The 13,020-nt window shown below is 51.4% G+C and overlaps 1 protein-coding gene across 1 annotated transcript; it reads left to right on the top strand.

Annotated features, from left to right (window-relative positions):
• The first annotated feature begins 3,659 nt into the window (after positions 1 to 3,659).
• LOC119331674 (peptide methionine sulfoxide reductase B1, chloroplastic-like) lies at positions 3,660 to 6,823 on the top strand. The gene is made up of 5 exons (XM_037604828.1): positions 3,660 to 3,920; positions 5,787 to 5,892; positions 6,003 to 6,068; positions 6,209 to 6,406; positions 6,519 to 6,823. The coding sequence occupies exons 1-5, from the start codon at positions 3,731 to 3,733 to the stop codon at positions 6,544 to 6,546; spliced, it is 588 nt and encodes a 195-aa protein (XP_037460725.1). The 5' UTR covers positions 3,660 to 3,730; the 3' UTR covers positions 6,547 to 6,823.
• Positions 6,824 to 13,020: the final 6,197 nt, after the last annotated feature.

Raw genomic sequence — 13,020 nt, 5'->3', positions numbered from 1 at the left:
AGGGACACGTGGCAGGCGTTGATTGGATGCGGGCGGCGGCGCGGCACGTCCGGTGCGGACCGAACATGTCCGGTGGCGGCGGGGGCGATTTGATCTAGGGTTTGGACCCGAATTTTTTACGGGGAGGACATATTTATAGGTAGGAGGAGTTTGGAGTGTCCAAATGGAGTGTAGTTTTCGACCACGCGATCGTGATCCGACGGCGGAGGACATGGAGATGGTTTGGATGGGTTATTGGGCCGTTTTGGAGGGGTGTTGGGCTGCAACGCACACGAGGCCTTTACGGTTCCCCGGTTAACCGTTGGAGAATCAAAGGGACTCCAAATGGCACAAAATTTGACAGGCGGTCTACCAGTGGTGTACCAAGGCCGCTTGGCAAATCTCGGTCCATTCCGAGAATGTTTAACACCCGCTCACGAAAAGAGACAAAAGGGGGACGCCGGTGCACGTATGAGTGTCGGATTGCAAAACGGATAATGGGGAAAATGCTCGGATGCATGAGACGAACGCGTATGCAAAATGAGATGCACATTATGACATGATACGATATGCAAGACATCAGCAAAATGCAAAAGGAAGACAAAACCCAACCACGAAGGGAAATCTCATAACTTAAAGCCAGAAATGGCAGAGTCGGAGTTACAATTATGGTGAGTTACATCCGGGGTATTACAATGCTCCCCTGTCTTTGCCAAGCTTGTTGAAGGTCATGCTCCTCCAGTGAACTTCGATGTCAATGGACGCCACTACAACAAGGGATACTACCTAGCAGATGGCATCTATCCGAGATGGTCCACATTTGTGAAGACTATCTCAAACCATGTGCCAGGAGGCAAGAACTCCTACTTTTGCCAAGTGTCAGGACGCTTGCAGGAAGGATGTCGAGCGGGCATTTGTTGTGCTCTAATCTCGATTTGCTCTTGTCTGGTACGCCGCTCAGACCTGGTTCAAGGATCAAATGTGGGAGGTCATGACTTGCTGTGTCATCTTGCACAACATGTTCATTGAGAGCTAGCAGGAAGGGCCAGTGTTTGACACTGAACCATATTACAGGCAGGGGCCTCTTGCCCAAGTTGATCACCAAATACCGGCAACCTGGATTGACTTCCTTAATATGCGTCAGGAGATCTGACCCCCACAGGTGCATCAACAACTGCCGCACGATCTGGTGGAGTATGGAGGCTCAAGGGCAACGCCTAGCTCGACATGTGATGAAATATGAGTTTTTATTTGTTGAACTATTTGATTTGTATTGATTTTTTGTGATGAACTATATGATAAAAAATTGCTTCTGTTAAATTTGTGCCGAAACAAGCCGAATATGGGCCAAAATTGATCCAATTTGCGTCGAAAGTGTTCAGAAATCGATGGCTGGAGGCGCTATTTCAAGCCACTGGGTGGCCGAGCGAGTGGAGATGCTAAGAGCATCTCCAGCCGTTCGGCCCCCTAGGGCGCCGAAAAAGAGCCCCCTGGGGCGAGCCTGCACTAGATTGGCGCGTGGGGATGAGCAGGTCCCCAGCCGCTCGCTCCAGGGTCGCCCCAGACATGTATTTTTTAAATTTTAAAACATCTGAATTCGGCAAAGTTCGACCAAATTCGGCATAAATTCGGCTAACTTGACATTCATATTCAACATATTCGGCGTTTACACAAATTATTTTTAAAAAAAGACATCTACGGAGCGAAGAAGTCGCTGAGCGCGGCGAAGTCGCCAACGTCGCCGTCGTGCTCGTCATCGTCGGCGGCCTCTTCTTCTTGATGGCGCGACCGCCCCTGCTGCTGGACCCCTGCCCGGCGTCTCCAAGGCGGACTGGTGGCGGCGGCGCGTCGTCATCGTCGCTGTCGTCAAGGACGACGACGCCTCCCTCGTCCCGGCCGCGACGCCGGGCTTCGAAGCGCTCGAAGGCGACGATCTGGCGCTGCAGCTTCGTCTACGCCCAGTCGTCGCGCGCCCACTTCAGGGCCGCCTCGTCATCGAGCTCCTCCTCCTTGACGCCGCCGGCAAGCCCGGGAGCCCCGGCTCCGTCTTCGGTTTGAAGAAGCGCGGAGGTGCCGAGGAGGAGGCGCGCCGGCCGCCCTCGTTAATGACAATGTCGCGCTGTGGGTGCGCCGACTGAGCGACGTCTTTGCGGCGGGCTCGGGCTTGACACCGAAGAGCGCCGGCGAGCCGGTAGAGTGGGAGGAGGAGTGGAAGGAGGAGGAAGAGGAGGAAGAGCCGAACTTCCTGGGCACCCACGGCCTGGCGCTCCGGTGGGGGGGGGAGGGGGGGACGGGCGCCGCGGCAGGGTATGCCAACAGCGGGTTGTTGCCGCCCTTGGGGTACTCGAGCACCCCGTGCAGTGTGCGGCCGGGGACGCACCACCAGAGGCGGCGGTCGTCGCTGTTCTTGATGCCCCCACCACTGGCGCCCCGTTCATGGACGCCAGCCACTGTGCCTGCCGCCGCTGGAAATACTCCGCCCCCGCCGCGTGGTTGTCGGCGGCGTACTGGGGGGGCGCGTTGCTCCTCAGTCAGGGACGACCGCACACGGTCGACCTTGGCGGCGAAGATGTCGGGGCACGCGTCGACGTCGGGCACCGGGGGGATGGGGACGCCGTCGTTGCTGAGCCTCCACCCCGTTGGCCTGACGCGCATGTCCGGCGGCGCCCGGATGTTGGCCTCGAACAGAAGCCACGCCTCCGACAACTGGAGCGAGTGGAGGCCGAAGCCGTTGGCCGCCGCGGCGTCGCCGGGGAAGCGTTCGACCATCGCTGGAGAGGGAAGGGAAGGACATGGGAGATAGAGCTCGGCGATGCAGACGGGAGAGAGCAGAGCTCGGCGGCGGCTGGTTTGGGCTCGGGCTGGTGTGGCCAGCGGCGAGGGGGAGCGGCGGGTCTTTATAGCCCGCGTCGTGTGTACGCGTGGCGGGAAGGGAGGCGTCGCCGCGCCGCCCGTGACGCGCCAACCCGTGAGGAATCATTGGAAGGTTGACCGGCGGCAGCCTTGCCATTGATTCCCCGCGGGAAACCGAGGCGTTCTGGGGAAAGACGAGGCGTCGTCTCGCTGGCGCGGCTGGCCGGCGGCTCCTTCGCGCCAAAATCGTTCACCCCGGTTCGGCCTGGACCCGCCAGCGTCAGTTTTGGCCCAAACCGGCGAAAAGCGGGTTTCTGGAACGCGACTGGGCCGATTTTTGGACGCCGACGCGGCAAAAATGTCTAGGATGGACCTGTTGAGGGCGCGGCTGTAGATGCTCTAAGACTAGTCATAGTGGGAGTAACTTAGCTAGTAACATAGCGCACTTCGAGAAAATTCTGCTTATGTGACAAATAATTAATGAGAGATGGTAATGTTACTGTAATATAGTGCTTTTTAAAATAAGATGAGTCTACGAGTTAATAAATGAAAACATCTATGATACTGTTATTATGTTACTTTGCATTATGAAGGTAATAACTTAGACTAGTATCATATGCATGACACTAGTCTAAGTTACTCCCCATTATGACCAGCCTAAGCATCTGATCCCACCACCCCTCTGTTGGAAAGAAAAAACCACCACCGCTCACCGATGAGCACACGGCGTGGCGAAACAACCGTTCGCGCGCGTGTGCCGGTCGGCGCTCCTCCACGTCTCGGCAACGGCAGCCACGAAACCAAAACAAACCAAAACCTTTTGGGCACCGCACCGCACCGCTTCCCAGCGTCCGTGCGTCCGTCCCGCGAAAGGAATACTAGTCGCTCGACCTCATCGATGGCCGTCCGGTGTCACGCCGCTGCTGCCTTGGTCTCGTCCCGAGCGCGCCTGCCTTCCTACCTCCCGCCCCTCCTCCCCTCCGCGCGACCCCGACCCGGCACGACCCGCGGCGGCGGCTACAGGCGGACCGCCGTTCGCGCCATGGGCGCCACGCCGTCGTCGCCTTCGCCGTCCGGACAGGCCCCAGGTGCACGCCGTTTATTTCCGTTTTCCTACGGCTCGTGCTTTTACTCTCACAAAAAAAAATCATGGCCTACTCGCGGTGCGACTGAGAGAAATTGAAGGTGGAGTTTGCTCTGGGTTTGGTGGTGCAGCTTCGCGCCTGAATTGATCATGTCAGATGAAACAGGCTCGGGGGACCTGTGCTGTGAGGCGTGAGTAGTTATGTCCCTATTTGCTTTGATTTTGGCCCAGGTAGACCTCTGTTATGGCAATGATGCCGCTTTATGGATGACAAAACAGAACATGATGTTCATAGTGACAAACTATCATGACCTTCACTCGCCGATGTTTAGGATTCAGGCGATGCACTGATGGCTCAAGGAGATTTCTTGTGGACAAACTGTCAATCACTGAATTACTCCCTCCGTTCCGAATTACTTGTCGCACGTATGGATGTATCCAGATGTATTTTAGTTTTAGGCTGCGCTTGGATTGCCGTTTTCCAGCCATCTACACGTGTAAAGTATACCCCCGTAAAAATAAAACGGACGAGCTACTTGGATCGTCGTTTTTGCGTCGTAACTTTTACACCCGGTTTCACTTTACACTTGGATATCGTTGGTATTCCGTCGGTTTGCAAAACACTGCTATGTCCGTCGTTTTCCCTAGTCGCTGGCATTCCGCCATTCTTGCTCGGTCGTGATTGACTAGGTAGCCACAACCGAGGTAAGTGCCGCAACGGCTCAACCGGAGCACGCCGAGGCCACCGCCACCGCTCGCCGGAGCGCCGCCGTAGTTCCCCGGAGACACCATCATCACCAGCGCAGTCGCCTCCTGCAATCCTGCCGCATCAGCTTCACCACCACGGCCCGCCATTGACGCCGAGTGTCCGCAGCCACCACCATGGGTGCTTGCGCGCCGCCGAGCTTCGAGTCGACGGTGCCGCAGCGTCCGCGCCGCTGCCGGAGCGCGTGCGCTCGCCGCCACTGCAACCAAACACCGCTGCAGCACCCAACGTCCGCCTACACCACCACCGGTCCACGGCGTCCCCGCTGCCGCCGGATTGCCTTCGCCACTGCAGCAGGATCCTGCGTCCGCTGTGGCCGCGCTGTGACGACGCCTGGCGCTCGTTCTTCTGGTAGCCAACGGCATAGCGCACGGGAGAGACTCTCCGAAACAAGCAAAAATCCGACGAACCAAGCGCAGCATATACATGTGGGAATATCCGGTTGTATTTTACAAATCTCCTGTAATATACAAGGGTATTCATATACGGATGTAAAACTTCTACAGGGATTCCAAGCGGGGCCTTAGATATATCCATTTCTGCGACGAGTAATTTGGAACAGAGGGAGTACTTGTCAAGACCCTTTGGTAGTTGGTTTAAGAACAACTGCTGGTTTCATATGAAGCCAGCTCCATGAGAATTTACCCATTTAAAGCTTCCCGGGCCAGTTTTTTTTTTCTTCAAAAAAGAGGGTACCCCGGTATCTGTATCTGCACTGACTGATGCACACAGCCATAGCTTCTAGACTAGTGAAGCTATGCTTTGCTTAGCTCCATCCTCTAGTACACCCGGATTCCAGCTTCTTTGTCGCTAGCTGAAAAAATGCTTACTGTTTGCTATACTTGAGTTTAATGTTTGGAGCATAGTTTGGTACACCTTTTCTAGTTTCTACTGAACCAAAAAAACATTTTATTTGAAATCGTGGTTGCTATAATTGATGTTTGGGATTCAGATAATGCACTGGTGGCTCATGGTGAGTTTTTGTGGACAATCTGTCAGTCACTGTATTATTTGAATTTATGTCTGTCATATGACTTAGCTGAGTTCGAGTATGATATCTTCAAGTCATTAGTACCTTCCAATTAACATCCCATATTTGCACAGGGAAAGCGGATAACGCATCTCTGAGCGACGAGGAGTTGAAGAAGCGCCTCACGAAAGAACAGTATTACGTCACTCGGCAGAAGGGAACTGAGAGGGCATTCACAGGGTAAGTTACCAAATTCTGACAATAATCTTCACTTGTGCACGATCTCCATTCACTGTTTCTAGTGCTACCACAACATAATAACATTATAATGTTGTTTGTTGTGTGACCAGGGAATACTGGAACACTAAAACCCCAGGCGTCTACCATTGCGTCTGCTGTGACACCCCTCTGTTTGAGTAAGCACTGTCACCTGAACCTCCAAAAGGGACAGCCGCGTCTTTCTTCACTTAAAAAGCGGAAGATATCCACCTTTGCACTTGAAACACTATCTGCTATTGCGCTCATTGTTCTGCCCTGATGCTTGCCTGTGTTTTAGGTCATCTACCAAGTTTGATAGTGGCACTGGATGGCCGTCATATTACCAGCCGGTTGGCGACAATGTGAAAAGCAAGCTTGATATGTCGATCTTCTTCATGCCCCGGACCGAGTCCCTGTGCGCCGTCTGCGACGCTCATCTGGGCCACGTTTTTGACGACGGGCCACCGCCGACGGGGAAGAGATACTGCATCAACAGGTATGTATGCTTGAAACCTTCCTTCGACCATCTTCGCAACATTTTGCCCTTGTTGGCAGGTTGCATGGATGAGGTCTCTTCTTTTCACTCATTCATCCTCTCTGCCCTGCAGTGCGTCTCTGAAGTTTAAGCCCCAGTAGTTCCTGGAAGAAGAATCAAGATGCAAGCACTAGCGTGTTCCATGTGAGCTTTGGTTGTGGTATGAACTATTTCCAGTGTAGTAGCCTAGTCTGTGCAGACCCGTTGTGCACATGTAAATTGATAATTTTCAGGTTTGTAAAGCCATTTGTCTGAAGCATCTGCCTGTTCCTCCATGAGCAGTGTCGCTGGCCCTTTCGAGTGTCAGGGGTTCCTGTAACTGTGGGGCAGTTGGTCACTGCTTGCAACGCTTTAAACATCATGATATCAGACACGAAATTGGGCTGCATCTGAGGCGGTAGGATAGATGGAATTAATCAGCATACCTGACGTACGAAGGAGTAGTATCTCACGTGGGGTTGGGTCGCGTCGCGTGTACCAGGAGATGGGCGTTGAGCTGGCGAGCCATGCTCATCATAATGCATCAAAAGTTACAAACATAATGATTAATGAACCATACATTCCGATCTCATTAGGATTCAGATAATCTTACGCTTGCGAAAGCGGCAGCAGAGAGATTGCCCAGAATAAACCAAATTAGAAGCCACATTGCAGATTTTTGTGCCATGACTGCAGGTCTATCACATATTCAGAAATCAAGACGTTGAAGCAAGCCCATGATTCTGCAAAAGTAGCACTCACGCAGGAGTCTGTAACTCATCCTAATGATAGGTACAGGTACAGCAATCCTGATCATACTGTAGAACATTGTCCCCTGTTACAAGCCTCGGTTCATAATCACCTGCACTGATTTTACTCGATGTAAACTGCTTTTAAGATGAATGAAAGCTTGGCGCCTCTGAGTACCTTTCTTTGTTCAAAAAAAAAAAAAAACTACTCCGAAGGCTCTGGAGTGATCAGCTCGGAGCATCGGACGGTACTAAGGGCCTCTTTGATTCGTAGGATTGCAAAAACGCAGGAATAGGAAAAACATAGGATTGAAATGGCATGTCCATTGGATCCCTATAGGATTTGAGTTTGTTTGATTATGTCACGGGAAAAGCAAAGGATTTCTTTCAAGAGGTTGGAGTTGATGTTAGAATTCCTGTGAAATGTAGTACAAATAAATCCTTAGAAAAAAATCCTGCAAGATTCAATCCTACGAATCAAACGACCAACGTAGGAAAAATTCCTAAGGATTTCAATTCTTCAAAAATTCTATGAAGATCCTTTGAATCAAAGAGACCCTAAAGGTGGCAACTTTCAAAAAACTCGAATGGTACGACCGGATAGCATTCGGAGGCTCCGAGTGGACTACCTCAGTAGCGGCATACTCTTTGTTACCACTTCGAATTTTGAGTGGGATGCTTCGGAAACTTTCAGTAGGGCAATAGAAGGTTTGTCAAGTGCCTCGGTGGGTTCGAGTGGAATGGTTGGCACCTCCGATAACTATATCTGGAGGAACAATGTGGCGGTTTTGACCAAAGAGCTTGATGTTTTTGACTGAAGAGCTCGGCGGTTTTGAACTAAGAACATGAAAGTGTAGATAGATATAGTGGAGAAATGGAAGTATTATGAAGGCATATTGGGTTTGATCTTTGAGCACAAAGAGAGAGAAAAACAACTTAGCAAACCTCGTTCCCTTTTGATTGTATCGGCACATTTATGGACTCAATGTGATCTTGGATCACCAAAATGAAACAGTAGATCCTTGACTTGGCCAGCACTTTGTATCCATGAGAATTTGTGGGGGTCACCTTTCACCTCTTTTGTTGCAACCAAAGAGAACTTTTCTGAGATAAGCTAATTTAAACATTAGTCCCTTGAGATATGTTGACAATAATTATTAATATCCACCAAGGGGATTACATGCACTCTCATCCGGTCCAAGGGCACACGGATCTAGGGTTTCCCCTTGAGCAATAGGGGTTGAGAGGAGAAAATCGTATCTCTCACACCTCAACAAGGCAACAATGCCTGTAGGCATTGTCATCAACGGTTTTTGCCTGTGATATCCAAGTTATCAACCTACTGACACACCAGGTGACTAGGGCCATTGTTGGCGACACCCTCCTCGTGCTGAAAAGGCCCGGGAAACAAAGAAGGAGGGGACAAAGGAATCCTTGACGATGCCTTCAAAGAGGGAGATGACACCCATGAACGTTGCCGCCATCGTGACCACCCACAAACCAGAGATTTCTTCCAGAACCCTATCCCCACCGTGGGCCGCCCCAAATCACCCTGATATGAGGCCAGGAACAACCAAGACCTAGATCCGGAGAAGCTGAGCAGTTGGGCGTGGCGGCGGCCTTTAGATTTGGCACCGGAGCACCCCTTGCCACCCGTCTCCCGAGCGGAATGGCCAACATCTGCATGCGCCCTCACTGGTAGGTATCACTGTTGGTCATAGTTGAGCCCGCCGCTTTAGTTCCTAGAGTCCACCGCGAAGGCCATGACCCACGGAGCGATGGCATTGCCGTCATCACCTTCATCAACCGGTGCCAAGGCTTTGCCCGACCATAGCCTCTAGCAGGGCCGAGGGAAAGAGAAGTCAATGGCGGCGGACTATCACATAATCGGTCCTACTAATTTTTGGCACTATGGTGAATTATGCAAAATAGTTGGAGTCTGACACAACTGATTTCAGGGCCTTTTTGATTCAAAGGATTCTAAGAACGAGGGAATAGGAAAAACACAGAATTAGATTGTCAATGCTCGTCTCAAATCCTAGAGTTTTGGTTCGTTCGATTGTGTCGTAGGGAAAACAATTGGTATTTTTTTTCAAAGAAGCTTGAGTGGATGCTAGAAATCATATGAGAAGTAGTAGTACAAAAAAATCCTTAGAAAAAACTCTAATAAGATTCAGTACTATGAATCAAACAACCAGCATAAGCAAAATTTCTCTGGAATTCAATCCTCTAGAATTCCTATGCAAATCCTGAAGCCCTCAATTAGTTTCCATGATGGTAAATTTGCGTGGAACTCTCGTGCAAAACAGCTGGAGCTCCCGTGGCGGCAGCCTGCATTGCAGATTTGCAGGTGGGCGGCAGTAGACCACGCTGCGTGCTGGCGGCCTGGTAGGCGCTGCCATCCATCCCGTCCATCACGCTGCCACGCCAAGACTTTTCGCGTACATTACAGACTCCACGTTAAATGCTGGCAGCTCTTAATTTGGCGGAGCCACCGTTGCACCAACCTTCATCTTCCTCAGCTCAGGCAGCACAGCAAAGCACCAGACCAACAAGACAGCGTGCATCTTTAAAAAAGAAGAAAAGGAAAAGGCAGACAGCGTACGGTTGGATACGCTATGCTTTAAGGTTTGATTTGATCGATCAATTCGGACGACTGGTTAAGCTGCCCGAGCGCCCCCTCTATCTAGACTCTAGAACAAGTCGTCACGGTGCAATTAGGTCAACTCCAAACGCACGGACCTAAATGGTGCGGTGTCCGTTCGAGGATAAACAAACACAAAACACGTCGAACAAACATTTGTTTTTTGTTCAAATTTAGGCCGCGTTTGCGTCAAAACGGACAATGCGCGGACGGACGGGACGCACATCCTTGTCCTCCCCTGGCCCGTCTGTCGGGGACACAACGTGCTCACTTTCCCTTCCTTTCTCAAAAAACCTCCCAACCCCTTCCCTCCCTCCTCCATGGTCGGCGACCCAGCCACCATCGCGCGCCCCACGGCAGAGAAGAAGGGCCCGAAGAAGCCGTGGTCGGTGGTCACGCCGGTGGAGCTCGTGCGGCTCAACCATGAATCGGCAAGGAGGAGGGCCCGACGAACCATTGCGACGGAGAAGAAAGCCACTGTCGATTTCGCCGCCAAGGCCGCCATTGAGGACAAGGAGGCCATTGTCGCCAAGAGGCACACTCCTCATGCTATGGTTGTGCCGACCTGCCTCACCGGCCATTCTCTCGGTCGCTGCCATGGTTGCGGCTACCACGGGCTCATCGGGCGTTTGCCCTCCACAGTGCCCGTCGCCCAGCTCCTCCATAACAGCGAAGACAGCCGATTTTCATCCGCCAAGGTACCATGCTCAGACCTGGTTCTCCAAGTCGCCGGACGACGGCGTGATCGCGCCGGCCACACCTGATGTCGCGCCTGTCATCGACCTCAATGTCATGCCGGGGTACAATGGCGTCGGGAAGTCGTTCGCCGGGTGCAAAGGAAGAAGCCTCGGTCAATTCATACGATCAACCTTCCCAAGGGCCACAACCTGTTCGACGAAATGCCAATCCTTACATCGGCGGCCGACGACCCCGACTACACCGCATTCATGGAGAACGTCATCTCCGAGGGCCGTGGCCAAACCTTCCACATTGAGGGCCAAGACGAAGGCTATGATCCTGACAAGACACAAAGCCAAGAGAGCCGCGACCAAGATGGTGTCGACGAACAATAAGAGGCCGATGACCATGGCAACTCATGGCATAAAGATGAGGACATCTACTGCGAAGATGAGGAAGACATGTGAAAGGATCGATATACTTGACTAGAGGGGGGGTGAATAGGCAACTAACAATTTTTAGCTTTTCTTTACCAATTTAAACTTTGCATCAAAGTAGGTTGTCTAGATATGCAACTAGGTGAGCAACCTATATGATGCAACAACGACGAGCACACAAGCAAGCAAGGGATATAATACAAATAATCTTGCACAAGTAAGGCACGAGATAACCAAGAGTGGAGCCGGTGAAGACGAGGATGTGTTACCGAAGTTCCTTCCTTTTGAGGGAAGTACGTCTCCGTTGGAACGGTGTGGAGGCACAATGCTCCCCAAGAATCCACTAGGGCCACCGTATTCTCCTCACACCCTCACACAATGCGAGATGTCGTGATTCCACTATTGGTGCCCTTGGAGGCGGCAACCGGACCTTTACAAACAAGGTTGGAGCTCTCTCCATAACTTAATTGGAGGCTCCTAACGAAACCACGGAGTTTCACCACACTGGAATATGGCTCCGAGGTGACCTCAACCGTTTAGGGTGCTCAAACACCCAAGAGTAACAAGATCCGCAAGGGATTAGTAGGGGGGATCAAATTTCTCTTGGTGGAAGTGTAGATCCGGGCCTTCTCAACCAATCCCTAGAAAATCAACAAGTTTGATTGGCTAGGGACAAAGATCGGGCGAAAATAAGCTTGTGGAGCAACAATGGAGTTTTGGGGAGAAGAGGTAAGTCTTCTTGGAGAAGAAGACCCCTTTATATAGTGGGGGGACACATCCAACCGTTATGCAGCCCGCAACCCGCATCTGGGCGGTACTACCGTTGCCAGAGCGGTACTACCGCTGCCACAATGGTACTACCATTGTGGCAAGCAGGCATAGGGCAACTAGGGTAGAGGGAGAAGATGTACACGCCTAGGGCAGTACTGCCGCTCCCTACAGCCGCTGGAAAACAGAGGAGGGCAGCAAGCTGAGCGGCAGTTGGAGCGGACGTAGGAGCGGTACTACCGCTAATATAAGCGGTACTACCACGCCCTACTGCCGTCCCTACTACCGCTCCCCTGTGTGGTCCTTTACGGAAACCCGACATGAAAAAATCGAGAGCACAGCAGGTGAGGTAGTACCAGCGGTGCAAACAAGCGGTACTACCGCCGATAGGCGGTACTACCGCCCTTACCGCGGTACTACCGCTTGGCACTCAGCACCCCTTGTTTTGCACAGCTCGGATACTCCAAAGAAGTAGGAAGAAGGCGAGGGTGCAAGGAGAGTGTGTACGTGATGATTCCACCCATACTCTTCCGAAACGGATCCCCTCTTGATAGTACGTTATCCCTACGACTCAATTCCACCAAAAAAGAAACGAGGGAAAATAATCTGTCTAAAGTGAAGTCCTCAAGGGGAAACAATCGCATAGTGCCCTTATTAGATAACCTAGAAAGCTTAGTGCACACGATTAGTCTGCAAAATTATTGTCATCAATCACCAGAACAAACTAGGGAAAAACATGCCCTAACAATCTCCCCCTTTTTGATGGATTGATGACAACACGGGATTTGCACAAAATATAGTAACTGGAAATTAAGCAAACCAACTCCCTACAAAATATCAACGGGCTCCCCATAGAGGTGTGCACCAAGGAAATTAGCATGAAAGGCTATGTGCACATCTTTGGGATCAAACTCCCCCTATATTTTATAGACAGACAACATCCTTGCATATAAGAATAATAACAAGTACAACTAAGCAAGGACAAGCATGAGAGCAATAATATAAGTGCCGGTAAAGATGCATCTCATAAGATAACAGAGTACTTGAGACTAAAGTAGATAAGATAGGGTAGTTCACATATGTCTTACACCATATGGTCTCACTCATAGCCGAACAAAGTTCAAAACAAGAAAGCGAACGAACACAACGAAGACGAACGAACACGCAAACACAAAACCCAAAGCAAATCCCTAACTCTCCCCCTTTGGCAGCAAGACACCAAAGGGGAAGGGACGACACGAGACACGATGGTAGTAGATCTCCATGGCATCACCGGTCATGCTCCTCCTCCTCAGAGTCCTCTGCAGCACAGGGAGAAGC

This window comes from Triticum dicoccoides, chromosome 7A (genome assembly GCF_002162155.2).
Source record: "Triticum dicoccoides isolate Atlit2015 ecotype Zavitan chromosome 7A, WEW_v2.0, whole genome shotgun sequence".
In the NCBI taxonomy this organism is placed as follows: Eukaryota; Viridiplantae; Streptophyta; class Magnoliopsida; order Poales; family Poaceae; genus Triticum; species Triticum dicoccoides.
Note: the sequence above shows the minus strand (reverse complement) of the source record. Positions and strands in the feature narration are given on the sequence as shown.